This window comes from Phaseolus vulgaris, chromosome 2 (genome assembly GCF_000499845.2).
Source record: "Phaseolus vulgaris cultivar G19833 chromosome 2, P. vulgaris v2.0, whole genome shotgun sequence".
In the NCBI taxonomy this organism is placed as follows: domain Eukaryota; kingdom Viridiplantae; phylum Streptophyta; class Magnoliopsida; order Fabales; family Fabaceae; genus Phaseolus; species Phaseolus vulgaris.
Genome location: NC_023758.2, coordinates 8,848,195 through 8,862,065, shown reverse-complemented (window position 1 = coordinate 8,862,065; position 13,871 = coordinate 8,848,195). Strand labels below are relative to the sequence as shown.

The 13,871-nt window shown below is 32.4% G+C and overlaps 2 protein-coding genes across 3 annotated transcripts; one reads left to right on the top strand and one right to left on the bottom strand.

The window, feature by feature from the left end:
* Nucleotides 1-5,392: 5,392 nt before the first annotated feature.
* LOC137810589 (protein TWIN LOV 1) lies at nt 5,393-10,035 on the top strand. 2 transcript variants are annotated; one of them, XM_068611940.1, is made up of 7 exons: nt 5,393-6,601; nt 7,252-7,459; nt 7,564-7,628; nt 7,997-8,076; nt 8,192-8,247; nt 8,336-8,399; nt 9,673-10,035. In XM_068611940.1, the coding sequence occupies exons 1-7, from the start codon at nt 6,070-6,072 to the stop codon at nt 9,823-9,825; spliced, it is 1,158 nt and encodes a 385-aa protein (XP_068468041.1). In that variant the 5' UTR covers nt 5,393-6,069; the 3' UTR covers nt 9,826-10,035. The 2 variants fall into 2 exon arrangements, with proteins under 2 accessions (XP_068468041.1, XP_068468042.1); XM_068611941.1 differs by having other exon boundaries at nt 5,415-6,601; nt 8,192-8,227.
* Nucleotides 10,036-11,460: 1,425 nt separating this feature from the next.
* LOC137809611 (aldehyde oxidase GLOX) lies at nt 11,461-13,423 on the bottom strand. Its single transcript, XM_068610723.1, has one exon. The coding sequence runs from the start codon at nt 13,305-13,307 to the stop codon at nt 11,619-11,621; it is 1,689 nt and encodes a 562-aa protein (XP_068466824.1). The 5' UTR covers nt 13,308-13,423; the 3' UTR covers nt 11,461-11,618.
* Nucleotides 13,424-13,871: the final 448 nt, after the last annotated feature.

The window sequence follows — 13,871 nt, the reverse complement described above, 5'->3', positions numbered from 1 at the left end:
ACTTTCCGATCTTAAAACTACCAATGGAATAAGAGAAAAATCTTGAAGAAGAATAGAGACTAAAATCGGAGAAGAAGAAAAAAGAGGTTGTTTAATCAATTCATCATTTTTTTACATGTTATTTTTTGTTTTTCATTTTCGACTCATCCAAAATTATTTTTATATATATATTAAATTTTTATTAACGTAAAAATGAGTAAAAAAAAGAAAATGTGGATACACTTGTTTCTGCTAGTAATAATAATAATAATTACTTATACTATCAATACTTATATTTAATAAAATTATTTATTACTATTATAAATTACTAGCGGGAACACAGACACTGACGTGCCTGTGTATCCGCATTTTTTTATTTTTGTTTCTTTAGTATTTTTTTATTTTTTAAAAATAATTTAAAATGAGAAGTTAAAGAGTATACAATTAAATAGTAGTGTGTATCCGCATTTTTTATTTATCTTTCTTTAGTATTTTTTTATTCTTCAAAAACAATTTCTCTTAGTAACATTAAAATGAGAAGTTAAAGAGTAGGTTAATAAAATAGTAGAGAGCGGTAATTAAAAGTTGCATATGGCAAAGAGAATGAATGAATTTATTTATTTACATGAAAGTGAAAAGGAAAGATAAAAGAAAGTGAGAAGTATGGTAAAAAAATGATGTGTTAGGTGTAATGGGGAGAGAAAGTGGGGAGTAGGTACCTATATATGAGAGAGGAAGTGGGAAGTAGGATACGTGAGTTATGTGTAGTGGAAAATCATAAAATCCGTTTCTTAAGTCAATTTTAAAATTCTACAATTTTAATAAAAGAGAATATCAGTTTAAATAAAAAAAGTAACCTAACAAATCTCCACTCTCCGCTAAGGTGGTCCACAAAATATTACAAATATCTTTAATTTTTTATTTAATAGAGAAGAAGATCTTTAAAACAGAAAAGCAACTAATCAATCTCTCCACTCTCCCCACTCTCTAGTTAAATAATAACAAATAAAATAAATTTTAAAATTATTTTATTAATTTTTGAAATTATAAAATGTCCAAATAACCAAAATAAATTAATACAATAAATTATTAAGTAAGGAAAAAATAGAAAAAAAAAATTAAGAGCAGTTAAGAGGGGAATAAGAAATGACATAATAACCATAATACAATAATAAAATTAAATATTAATATAAAGATAAAATAGGAAAAAAAATTAAGAAGAGTTAAGAGGGGAATCCCCTTTATATATAGGTATAGATTTTAAATAAATGTTAATACTGATATATTTTTTTTTCATTTATAAATCAAATAAGTGAAAAAATATTATTCTATATTCACTGATGTATTTCAAGTTATATAAATAAATAAGGTATGAGGGCATCTTAATATCTTTATTTTCTAGTATTTTAATTATTTATACAAAATAATTAAGTATATTTTAGTAAAAAAAAACTCCTTCCTTATTTACTATTTTTCTTGATATTAGTAATTAAACTTTAAATTACTGATAAAATAAACTAGAGAAAGTACTAAAAACTAATAACTTTTGTACTATAAAAATATTATATAGTGACAATATTGTTATATAATACTCCCTACAAACACAAAGTTGAGGTGGAAAATTTGAGAAAGTACTTTTATACTATTTAATAATATTATTTTTAAATACTCTTCGCTTTTTTATATGTTATTTCATAGCACTCATTCTCGGTAATAAGTATTAATAAAAGACACTTTAGGAAAATAAATTATTTTTTAGAATGTGATTAGTGGATTGTATTAATTAAATTTTAATTCAGAATTTTAATTATTCTTTTATATCTGGGGTGGGATGAATAGTAAACAAAATTATTATCAACAATTTATCTTATTGTATTAAATATGAATACATTAGAGCATTAAAATAAAAATATTAGATGTATATCCAAATTTATAAATCAAGTTGAAATTATGATTGATTTATAATATTTTTAAAATTTAATTTATCTAAAAAATAAACACTCTTAATTTGTATAATGTATCAATAATATCGTCTTTTAAGTTTATATTAACATATAATAAGAATGAAAAGATATAGAGCATCATCGTCGTAAGTTAATTTGTATATATATAATAAAAAAAATAATACTAACCCTTTCATTTTATAACTAAAATAACGAAAAAAATAACAAGAAAATATCTTTATCATAATCAATATACATAATCAATTATATATATATATATATATTAAATCATTATTGTAACATAATTGATTATGATACATAATATTATTATTATTATATGTTATATAATATAATTACTATATTATAATTATTTTATATTATATAATGTAATATATTTGTAATATTTTTTTTATCCTCTCACTTGTATGTAATTTTTTTTTCTTTTTAATTTTTTTTTCTATTCTTTCTTTATCTTCATCTTTTCAAACCTTTTTTTTTTAAATGTGATTACACCCTACAACAATAAGGAGATTTTGGATATCATTTGATTGAACAAGATTAGCATTAGAGTTTATAGATGTTTCACATTTTTTCACTTGGCCAAGTTGTACTTGAGAATGTAAACTCTATGTAAAGAAAACTATTTAGTTAAGCTTTAATTAGTAATATCAAAACAAAGTATTTTTTTTGTTAAGATTTTTACATGATGACCTTTCTTTGAGTTGCATGTTGGGTCTAAATGTTTGGGGGTTGCATGTAAGAGTAAAGTTCTTTAGTGGGAAATTGAATAACACTAGTTGTGTTTGCATATGATGTTTTCCGGTAATATGAGGAATCTGAACAACACTAGTTACACTTGTGTATAGTATTTTGTAGTTGCATGTAGAACTAAATAACGTCCTTTGCATGTGCCCCTAAATTTCTTAATAGGTATGTAGAATTTTGAGCAACATTAAACTATTCATATGACATGTTAAGTCCAAAACCCTTGTTTTATTAGTAAAACTAGGATCTTTTCTTATCTCTCTAAATTTGAATCACCACTGAGTCTTAAAACATAGTACAATTAACTCTAATCTTTAGTGATTTTGAGATTGCGAGTATGTTTTGAAAATGTAAGGAAATAGTTACATTTAAGTGTTAAGGTGTTAATACTAAAGACTTCATCTAAATTGCTTAAGTGAGAATATAATATGATATCTCATTTCATCGAATATGGATGTACTCAAAAGAAGGTATTATTCGTGTCTCTCTATTTAGTGCTTCATTTGATACCTTCATTTAGTGAAACTATTTTCTTTCAAGTGAAAATAATGTTTGATGTCTTTATCTAAGTGATATTTACTTGGCTTGTCTGAATGTATTTGTTTTATATAAGTGTCTTTTATGTAGAAGTGTTTGATTGTGTGTATAAATGATTATTGCTTTAATTCAAGGAATGGTGATGTGTATGTATGCATGTGTATGAAATAACATATTTATGTATGAGGTGTGATTTTGAGGTCACAAATTTGGATGATATGTGAGTCATGACTTTTGTGGGCATTAAGCAAATATCTATGTTATAATTGAGATTTCCTAGTTTTTTTGATGGTCTAAGTCACGTAGACTAAGATATAATGATAAGAAACTGAATGAGGAATTATTGTATCGTCAAGTGTTGAAGTCTGAGGGAGTGAATAAAAATGCATGTTAAGGTTTAGATAAGGATATACTTTAAACTTACCTTGATCAATGTAATCAAGGTTACATACTTAAGGTGTTAAAATGGATCAAATGTTAAATCTCTGGTGGAAAATACTTAATATGGGTATTTGAAAGACATTTGTAGATATACATTGATGAATATCCTGGTTATGTGGATCCATGTATGTATGTGTATATGTGTATGATAAAAAGACTAAATGATTGTATGTGATTATGTAGTTCATTGTTAAATTGTATAAACTTAGAATGATGAGTTTCTTATAATTCATTTCAATAGCTCACCCTTATGTGTCATTCTTTATGTAGTAATCTGATATAAATATATTAGGTACATGAATAGACTCAGGTACAAATTCTAGAGTGGTGTCCAAAATAATGTAGTACTAGAATTCCTATGTTGTTCTCATATTCTTCTTTTAGAAACAAACTTTGTGTATGATTATTAATTTTAATATTGTATTAATAATAATGACTACATAAGTTTTATGTTAATATAAATTTATGATTTTTTTATATTACAATATTCTATTTTTTATTATAACAATTATATCTTCATAAATTTATAATTATTTTTATTTTTCATTTTTATTTTTAATTCAAATTACTGTACTCTTCACTTTTTTTTTTCATTTCAAATAAAGTATTAGTTGCGAAGAAGTTAAATATTTTACATAAGTTTCAAGTTTAAACTTTTTCTTATTGTAAAAGAATAGTGCACAAGTTGTAAAATTTACAACAAATTGAAGTTGAAATTAAATTTTAGTATTTATAAATAATAAAATTACAAATAAAATATTAAAACAATGAAACATTAAAGAAATAATAAATAAAAAGGTTACAATAAATATTAAATGTAGACATTTTCTATAAAATATAATATTTTTTTTTGTTAGAAACTTTTCTCTATTAATACTAATTAAAATATTAAATTTAATCTAAAATAAAAAATCCCTTTTTTCCAATATTAATATCATATTTTATCAAACTCGTCAAATTTTATTATTATTTTAAATTAATGATTAAAATTTTAAATTATTTTCTCACCCAAATTTGTTGTAATTTGTAACTATTTAAATAGAAAAAGTATTTTAAATATTGAAATAACAAAAGATAGGTATTTTATCCCGAATACCGTTTTAATTTATACAATACGAGGATATTTTCGGTTATTGTTGGCATACAATTTTGGTTTGCATACCTATTATTTTCTTATTTTGTGCATAGTTTAGTGATTTTTAATTTAATTATGAAATAAGAAGCTCAACATTTATAGATTTTTCGGGTTTTTAATTTTTATTTATTTTATTTTTATATTATTATTTGATTTTATTATTATAGATTTTGTGTTATTTTTTATTTTTTCTAAAATATATTAAAATACTTATTGGAAGCCGTTAGATTAAAGATAATTTTTTTTAATTTATCTTTTAAAATATATCTTAACTTTTTCAATTTTTTTGCGGTTTTTCAATTTAATTTTGAGATTTTATAATAGTTTTTACTGTCTTTGTTCTTTCTCACTTTGAAAAAATCCAATAAGATAACTCTCATATACTCTGTATATCTTTTATACATACATAAATCTATATATCTTTCATACGTACATATAGACATAAATCTATATTTAATTTAAATAAATATAAATATACATATTATAATAATAAAAATAAAAAATAAAAAATAGAAATGGATATTGGTAATAATGGCTGTAGTATTTAAGAAAAAAAGACATAAGATAAGAAACCAAAATGTACAAGAGAAATGACGCGGATTGGATAAGAATCAAGGCTCTCTCTTTATCAAAATTGAAACTTCCTATCTCCCTTTTTCAATTGCTTAAAACCATATCCATATCTTGAAAAGCTTACAAATAAAAAATCAAGTTTCTTACGCTAACGTGCTTTTTGAACATCCCAAGTGCCAAACGTATGGTTGCAGCTTTACTCCTTCGCTTCTCTGTCTTCTACATCTTCCTTCACTGCTCAATTTATTTATTGAGTTAGAAAAGTAAAAGAATATTTGAATTAATTATTATAAAAAAATAGAATTACGTGTGACTGCGGTTGCCGTTGCTCCCTGAGGTGCTTGGTGTTGTGGTAGGAGTGAGAGTCTGCGTTTGTCTTGTCCACCTATTTGTTAACACATAATTTCCCTCTCCTTTTCCATCCAATAATTTTTCCTCAAACAAACACCAGTTAATGGCTACCACAACTCTTTTCAGATATTATTATTCTTATTCTTCTTTTGCTTTCCTCACTGTTAAGTTAAGCTAATAATATCTTCACCCTTCTCTCAACCAAACGCTGTCGTTTTCATGTCTTCACAATCGGCACGCTGCTAGCACTAGCCGAAGAAGAAGCTCCAGCAGTGGTAGTTCACATGGGATTGGGAAAAACTGTAAGAAGAAGAGGAGTCATCGAAGGTTCTAGAACCACCGCCGATGTCGATGGACCTTTGTGCCGAAATCCACCGATCCTTCGACGACCGTTACACGCGCTACGCGCGCGACTCGCTCGACGAATTGCCTGACAGCTTCACCATCACCGACCCCCACATCCCGGGCCATCCTATCGTCTTCGCAAGCCCGGGCTTCCTCAAGCTCACGGGCTACGACCGTTGCGAGGTCCTGGGCCAGACCGCCGCCATCTTCCAGGGCCCGCGCACTTCCCGGAGGTCGGTCATGGAAATTCGCGAGGCCGTCCGAGAGGAGCGCAACGCGCAGGTATCTTTGCTCAACTACCGCAGGGACGGCACGCCGTTTTGGATGCTCTTCAGCGTCTGTCCCGTGTTCAGCGGCGACGGCGGCGCCGTCTTCCACTTCGTCGCTGTTCAGGTCCCGCTTCACAAAAAGGAGGGCTCCAGCGTCAGGGATTTCGGCTTCGGGTGCTGTCGGAAGGAAGTGTGCGCTGATTCGTTATCTGAGCTTGGTCGCGCGTGTTCCGTGGAGCAAGTGTTGGAACGTGATGTCATTGGTTGGTTTGTTTATTTGTTTTTGCATTTTGCCATTTTCCTTTTCAGTTGGGAGTATGCATGTGTGAGTGCTTCCTGTTAAATATTGCTTCACCAGCCATAAGAAATGTTGGTTGCACATTTAAAAATGATTTCAGGACAAAACATAGATATGTGTGCTTTCTGTTTGTGTTTTCTTAATTAGAAGTTTAGTTTGATCTTCTTAATCTATCTACAATTTTAAAGTATACTTTTATTATATCAATCGCTGATATGGAATGAAACTCTTGATTAGAAAGCAACACCCAAAGTACTCAAGCGATAACCTTTATTCTGAAAATCATGAATAATTTTTTGATGTTGTGCTTTTAGGCAAAATTCGAGTTTCAGCCCATTAATCGATATAATTTTTTTTACATAAAAAGTCATCGTAAATTGATTAAGTAAAACATTGAAGAACAAGATCAAAATCACACAGAGAACTGGATTTAAGTTTTGTGCTAATTTTAAATCTTTTTGCATCCTTTTCCTGTTAATCCTTGTACTTGCTGAATAAAAGAAGTTAAATGCATTTTATATTTGATTCAGAATTAATGCAGTGGCCTCATGTGGTCTCGCAGTAACTGTGCTAGTGGTTTGGGTTATACTGATTTATTAGCTTTTTGAGATGCAGAATTGGAGAGGGAAGAGCCGTGTCAGGCGAGTGATGAGGAGAAGCGAAGTGCTGTCACAGCCATGGACAGGATCTTCTCTGTGCTAACCCATTTCAGTGAGGCGACTGGCAGATTAGTGTGTAGGAAGAGGTGCAGCATTCCTGACGTGGGTCTTTTAAGCACATCCTTGATTATTTCTCTTGGTAGAATCAAACAAAGCTTTGTATTGTGAGTTATTGGAAATGTCTAATTTTGTTATTACTTTACCAAGAGCTTTATCCTTTTTACAGACCCTTAATTTGTTGTTTATATGGTTTTGAGTTTCCTTGCAGAACTAATCCGCATTTACCGGACATGCCTATTGTTTATGTTAGTGATGCCTTCTTGAAATTGACAGGTTCTAAAACTATTTCCTTGTATAAATTGAGTTTTGTTTTGATAAACTTTTCAATAAGTACTTAAGGAAAAAAAAAAAAGGCAAATGAATTGCACATTTTTTACAAGTTAAAATCATCTTATGGATTCCAACATTTTATAGAAGTTCTCTCATCCAACTATTTCCAACAACTGATGTGCATAAGTTGATTAAAGAAGCTTGATTCATTTATCTTTTATTTTCTTTTCCTATGGTGCTTTTTGAAAAATTTATCCACAATAATGAAAGCCTCATGCTCATTTACAGCCTAACGCTGGGATCTGATGTAAGAATATAAAACCAGTAGCTCAAATTTGCTTATGTTTTCAATTATCCCATTACCTGAATAGGTTATGGAAGAAATGAAGTTTTGGGTCGCAACTGTAGGTTTTTAGGTGGAACAGATACTGATACCTCTACTTTATATCTGGTAGTATGATTTTCTTGCCATAGTTTTTCAATGTTGTCTTCCTAATTTGGCAACTTGGAGGCATAGACTAATGGAATTGAACTTCGGGATTATGCCTTTTTCTTGTTATTTACAGATAAAGGAAAGCATTAAAGCTGAACAACCATGCACAGTACGTATTTTGAATTACAGGTTAATACTTCACTTTTTGCTTCTGCTGCCAAAGCTGTGAAGTTTATTTATTGAATATACTGAATTAAATTCTTTTCAAAATGAACAGGAAGGACAAAAGTTCATTTTGGAATTCTCTTCACATCTCACCCGTTCGTGATGCTTCTGGCAAGGTAATCTTGACAAACTATTTATTAGCTGAGCTATAAATCTTAAACGTCTGTTTTTCAATTTCTGTCAGTCATTTGTTTTCCTAAGTCTGATGGGAAACCTGAGAGAATTTTAACACAACCAAACATGAATATGGTCTTTATATTGGTAAATAGATGACAGCTACTGCTTTGTTGCTTTGACAGTACCATTCTTTTAAATGTTATAAGCAGTCAGGTCCTAGTGTGTAACTATATTTAAAGTTATGAATATTTTGTTGTTGTTTGTCAACCTATCTCGTGCATGATTATAAACTCTGAAATTTGTCATTCCTTGTGCATAAAAAGTGGTTTGTTGCTCTGGAAAAGTCATTTTCTGGTAGTTGGGCTGGGGAACCAGAGAGTTCATAGTTGATGTTGTGTGCTTGGGGTCATCTTACTAGTAACTAGTATTTCTGGTTAGGTTGTTAAGGAGGTAATGGTTCATATTGTGATAAAACTGGTCCTATTTTGTTTGCTTTTACCAGTTGTTACTCATCTAGCCCGCTCCGGAAAATTAAAAAAGAAATTCGAGAAATGAAGTCAGTAAACTGATTTGCAAAAAGTTACAATGTATTCAAAATTGCTTCATTGGAAATTGCAGGACTGTAATTACTGTGTAAATTTCGGTGATGTATCATCAGATAACTTGATAGATCTATCATTTATGGCTAAAGTGCTGTGGTGAAGAGTAGTAGCTGAAATTATAGATGATGGCTTAAAAAATATTCACAATTCTGACGTGGTTATTTAGGATAACTTTGATAGTCCATTGTAGTGTCTGGTTACAATTTTACTTGCAAACACTTAGTCTTTTGCTTACCTGTTTGATTGGTACCTGGATTTTTCCACATTCTCATTTTCTTTCTGTGGTTAAAATAATGAAAAATCCGGATTCTAGCCTTCTCTTGCCCAATCTACTTTACTTCCTCAGAAGATACTGACTAATCCAAGCTTTTGTAGTTTGAGTTACCAATTATCGTAAGTCAGTTGGGTGAATTTGTTTTCATGTGGATGCAAATAAGAATTCTATTCCTTATAGGTTTTTGCGGAGTTAAGTTAGTCACGGATCCACATCCATTAACTGCACTTTGGGAAGGACGTCATCCTTCACATATGGTGTATACATCATGTGATAGTCTTTCACATCTATGTGTCTTGAATTTGATTATTTTTTACCCAGTTTATTATACTTCCATACAAGCTAAACTGAAGCTACTAATTACACTGATCGTTGCTGAATCATGTGCTTGTTCAGGTTGCATACTTTGTGGGAGTTCAAATAGAAGACATTAATAAAAATGACGATCGCCAGTGTTTGAGTCCAGAGAAGAGGCAGCTTAGTGTGGTTGGTGTAGTCAAGGTTGCAGTGAGGAGTTTATCAATGACTGCGGGATCTTCGAAGTCGTAGCACAAGGATCATGTGAGTTCGTTCCATATAATATTAATCCATTGGGGATCAGTGATCGTTGAGGTGATAGAAAGCTAAAAATATTAATTGTGAAGAGAAAAAGAAAATCCATATTGTAAAGTCTATAAATAAAATGTATTATATTTTCGCGTACTGCGTTGAAAAGAACTTTATTTTCCGTATTTTAGCAATAAAATTTACTTGTATTAATTCCACCTTGTCCTTATATATAGTACTTTGTAGTCCCTTTGATATGTATGCAGTGACCTTTTCATAAAAGTGTGCGTGTGTATATATTCATACTTTGAGTAATTAAAAGAATCATACTTTGAGTAATTAAAAGAATGAATGCCTTCACATTCATACTAGGCATTTATTGCAATCAGTAGATTAAGACCTAATGCAGATAGTTTTTATAAACAGACTGTAAGATGAATTGCAATCCTTATATCAAAGTATTAGAACTTTAATAAGATGAAATTATGACGGTTTCTTCACAATATGAAAATACTGCCACCTCCATAAAGTAGCTTTCAGATTATGTAATTTAAACACGTATTTAAAAAAAAACTTCTAAATTATGTAATTTAGAAGCTAAAAAAAATTGAATTATATGTAATCTGAAAGTTAATTATAAATTTAAAAAAAGAAAATTGGATTACGTAATTTAAAATATTTTCTTCTAAAGTTAATTATGAATTTGAAAAAAGAAATGAAATCTGAAGTTAATTACGAATTTAAAAAAAGAAAATTGAATTACGTTATTCAAAATATTGTCTTTTGGATTATGAAAACTGAAAGTTAATTACGAATTTAAAAAAAAATTTGAATTACGTAATTTAAAATATTACAGAATTAAAGAATATGAATATGAAAATTTATGAAGTTGAGAGAAAAATATACGTAGCTGCAGGAATATATTTAACAATTAAGCATGTGTGATGTTTAATCTTAAAAATATGTGGTGGCACATTTTTCTTTTGTACCTTCAAGAAACTATTATATTATTTCCTGGAAAAATTACCAAAGGAAATTAATCACAATACGTTTTTTTGAAAAACTATTATTATTATTATTATTATTATTATTATTATTATTATTATTATTATTATTGCTAGTTACTATTATTATTTGTCAATATTAAAAACTTTGGTCAGAAGAAACCATTGAATCTTACTTCGAGTTTTTTAAATTAAGTTGTTTTTGTCCTTCAATTCAGCAAATACATTGATGTCGCTACTTGAAATTAAACTATTTTTTTTTCTGTCTTTTCTTAATGTATTTTTAATAAAATACTGTAATTATTAAATGAATAACTTAGGTTGTTACTGCTTTACATAGTTAGAAAGTTTACAGGAAGAGATTATTAAGTTATTAAGTAGGTAGCACATTAATCTGGTGGACCGTTATTATCTTACACTCGTCTGTCTAGTTGTGTGACGAGAAAAATAAAATAAATGAAGACTTTTGTTCATAAGAAAGAGAGAGTAAATTATTGTTGTTGAATAAAGTTTGTTTAGTCTTAGGATTGGATATCCTCTGTTTGAGTAACATAACTTGGTTTAATTGGAGGCATAAGAATATTAATCCTAAGCGATGAATTATATATGATGAAAAAAAGGAATAAACAAAAACTGAGTGTTGAAATAAGATTAACCAAAAATTAAATAGAATAGAAATATGGTCCAAGTGAAAACCTGAAAATGCTCCCTCTACATAACCACACGCATGAAGTAAGTATTTGAACAACCACTTTCCATCTAAACCATAATTTTGATTTGAAATTCCAAACCTCACTTCACCTGAACCCAAACCGCGGTGCTGGGAACTCCCGCGTGAACCACAAAAAGCATGTAGAAACCAGGCGGCGCAACAGCTTGTGAGGGGGGCCCACGCGCCACCACCCTGTACCCGGACGTCGCCACCTGCTGAACCGCCAACACCTGAAGCAGCAGCAACCTCTGGTTCATCGCGAACGAGTGCGTCGTAAACGACGGAGCCACCAGCGTCACGCCCAGCCCTCCCACACGGTAGTCCCAGAGCGAAATATTCACCGCAAACACCCTGCCATAGGATGCCGTATTGTTCACAGCTTCAACAGCAACTATCGAGGGCCGCAACGAGTCAAACTGGATCCCCAAATACTCAGGGTAATACGCATCCAAACTCAACTCCGTCGGGTACGGGTTGGCCCGAAAATCATATACCCTATGCGGGTTGCTCCCGCCCACTAAAACCCTTCCATCTGGCAGCAGCACAGCAGACGAGTGATACATCCTCGGAGTACTCGCCGGCGCCAGTAACTGAAACTTCGGAAACGGTCCAACCAAACCGGGTCTATACAAAACCGGATACAATACCGGGTTGGCTGCGTTCTCCCACCCCGCGGTCCCATTCATTGCACCGTTCACGATAATGACGTTCCCAGTGGGAAGCAAAATCATGTCAGGCATAACCCTCGGCGTGGGCATGGTTTCCATGACCCACACAGGGTTCGAATCCGTCACCCTCAACCTCCCGCACGTTCTGGAAGCTTCTAGAAAGATCTTCAATGTGTTGGCCAAGCTGAACGTGCCGGGGTAGGCGCCGCCGCATATCATAATTTCCGCGTCGGGCAAACGCGTTCCATTGAGACCCGTTAGGTTTAACGGGAGGAGGACGGAGGAGGCTGTGCTGGGGTAGTTTCTTTTTTCTTGGCCGGGGATGATGGGGAAGTTGCGGAGGACCTTGTTGGTGGTGTAGTCGAAGAGAATGGAGTTGCGGTTGGCGAAGATGAAGAGGTTTCCGTCTGGTAAGAGGTGCAAGAAGGGGTAAAGATTGTTCTCCTCTCCACGGTTGGAGTCGCGCGTGAGTTTCAAGAAGGGGAGGTAGTGGAACGACGAGGAGGGGACGTCGTTTTTGGGGACGAATTCGTAGGTGAAGGAGTTGCGGCCACCCACGATGATGATTTTCCCCGAGGGAAGGATTTGGTTGGAAGAGTACCAGCGGCTGTTCGAGAGGTTATGGTTGCGGATTTCGCGCCAGTCGCAGGTGTTGTGTTGGGGGCAGGGGGTGAAGGAGCGGAGGGTGGTGTAGCCGTCGTTGAAGCCGCCAGTCTGGAGGAGTGAGCCGTCGGGGACGAGGGCCCCGGAGGAGCACCAGGCATCGGTGCGGAGGGTGAGGGGGCGGAGGGTGTTGTGGGAGAGGTCGTAAAGGACGGAGTGGGCGGTGCAGTCGAGCTTGAGGGCGAGGTCCCGGGGGTTGAAGCGGCAGCGGTGGTGGGAGAGGGAGATGTTGGAGGGGCCGAAGTCGGTGCGGTCGAAGATTAGGACCTTGTTGTCGTACATGACTTGCATGTGCATGGCGGAGATGCCTATGCTGCGCTGCAGCTCCACCCAGTGCCCTCCCGTGGTGCTTCTACTCTCTTCAATGCTCATTACCACCTCAAACAACATGCTTTGAAGAAGAAAGAAAGATAGAAGCTTCTTGATCTTGAACGCCATGGTGCGTGCGTGAATGATACCGAAGAATTTATATTCTCTGTGTAGTGTACTTACTACTTTTGTTCTCACTTCTTCCTCTTCTCATGATAAAGACTACCGAAACACATGCAGCAAGGCCACACTCAGTTCTTTATCGTTTTGCTTTTTAACACAGTTTCTTACTAGTTATATTCATTAAATAAGTAATAAGTCTCATAATAAATTTTACTTCACATTAGAATGTTTACAAAATACATTATTACCATTTTTCTTGATGGTAACCTTTTGGCAAGTGTTAATCAAGTGATCACATTACTTTCGTGTTTTGAATATTAAAAAAATAACATCAGTTCCATCTCTCTTTTTATACACACGTGTGAAAGGACAATTTAAGTTTTAAGCGACATTCTTGTGTTGTCAATTTTGAGTGTTAACATACCAAGTATCTTGAGATAAGAACACTTAATTATATCTAACAGGTTTTGATATGGGGCGTGTGTAGGTTGGTCAGTCTTTGCAGTGAGTGTTAGTGAATGGGGCCATAATCCCTTTTGTGTTTTGCAGCATTTCAAACACTTTAATTGG

What these genes read in the sequence shown, in the direction of transcription:
- LOC137810589 (XM_068611940.1), top strand. Translation starts at nt 6,070, where the DNA reads ATGTCGATGGACCTTTGTGCCGAAATCCACCGATCCTTCGACGACCGT. An exon ending in GTTGGAACGTGATGTCATTG is followed by an intron (nt 6,602 to 7,251) that starts GTTGGTTTGTTT and finishes TTTGAGATGCAG; the next exon opens with AATTGGAGAGGGAAGAGCCG. An exon ending in ATCAAACAAAGCTTTGTATT is followed by an intron (nt 7,460 to 7,563) that starts GTGAGTTATTGG and finishes GTTTCCTTGCAG; the next exon opens with AACTAATCCGCATTTACCGG.
- LOC137809611 (XM_068610723.1), bottom strand. Translation starts at nt 13,307, where the DNA reads ATGGCGTTCAAGATCAAGAAGCTTCTATCTTTCTTTCTTCTTCAAAGC.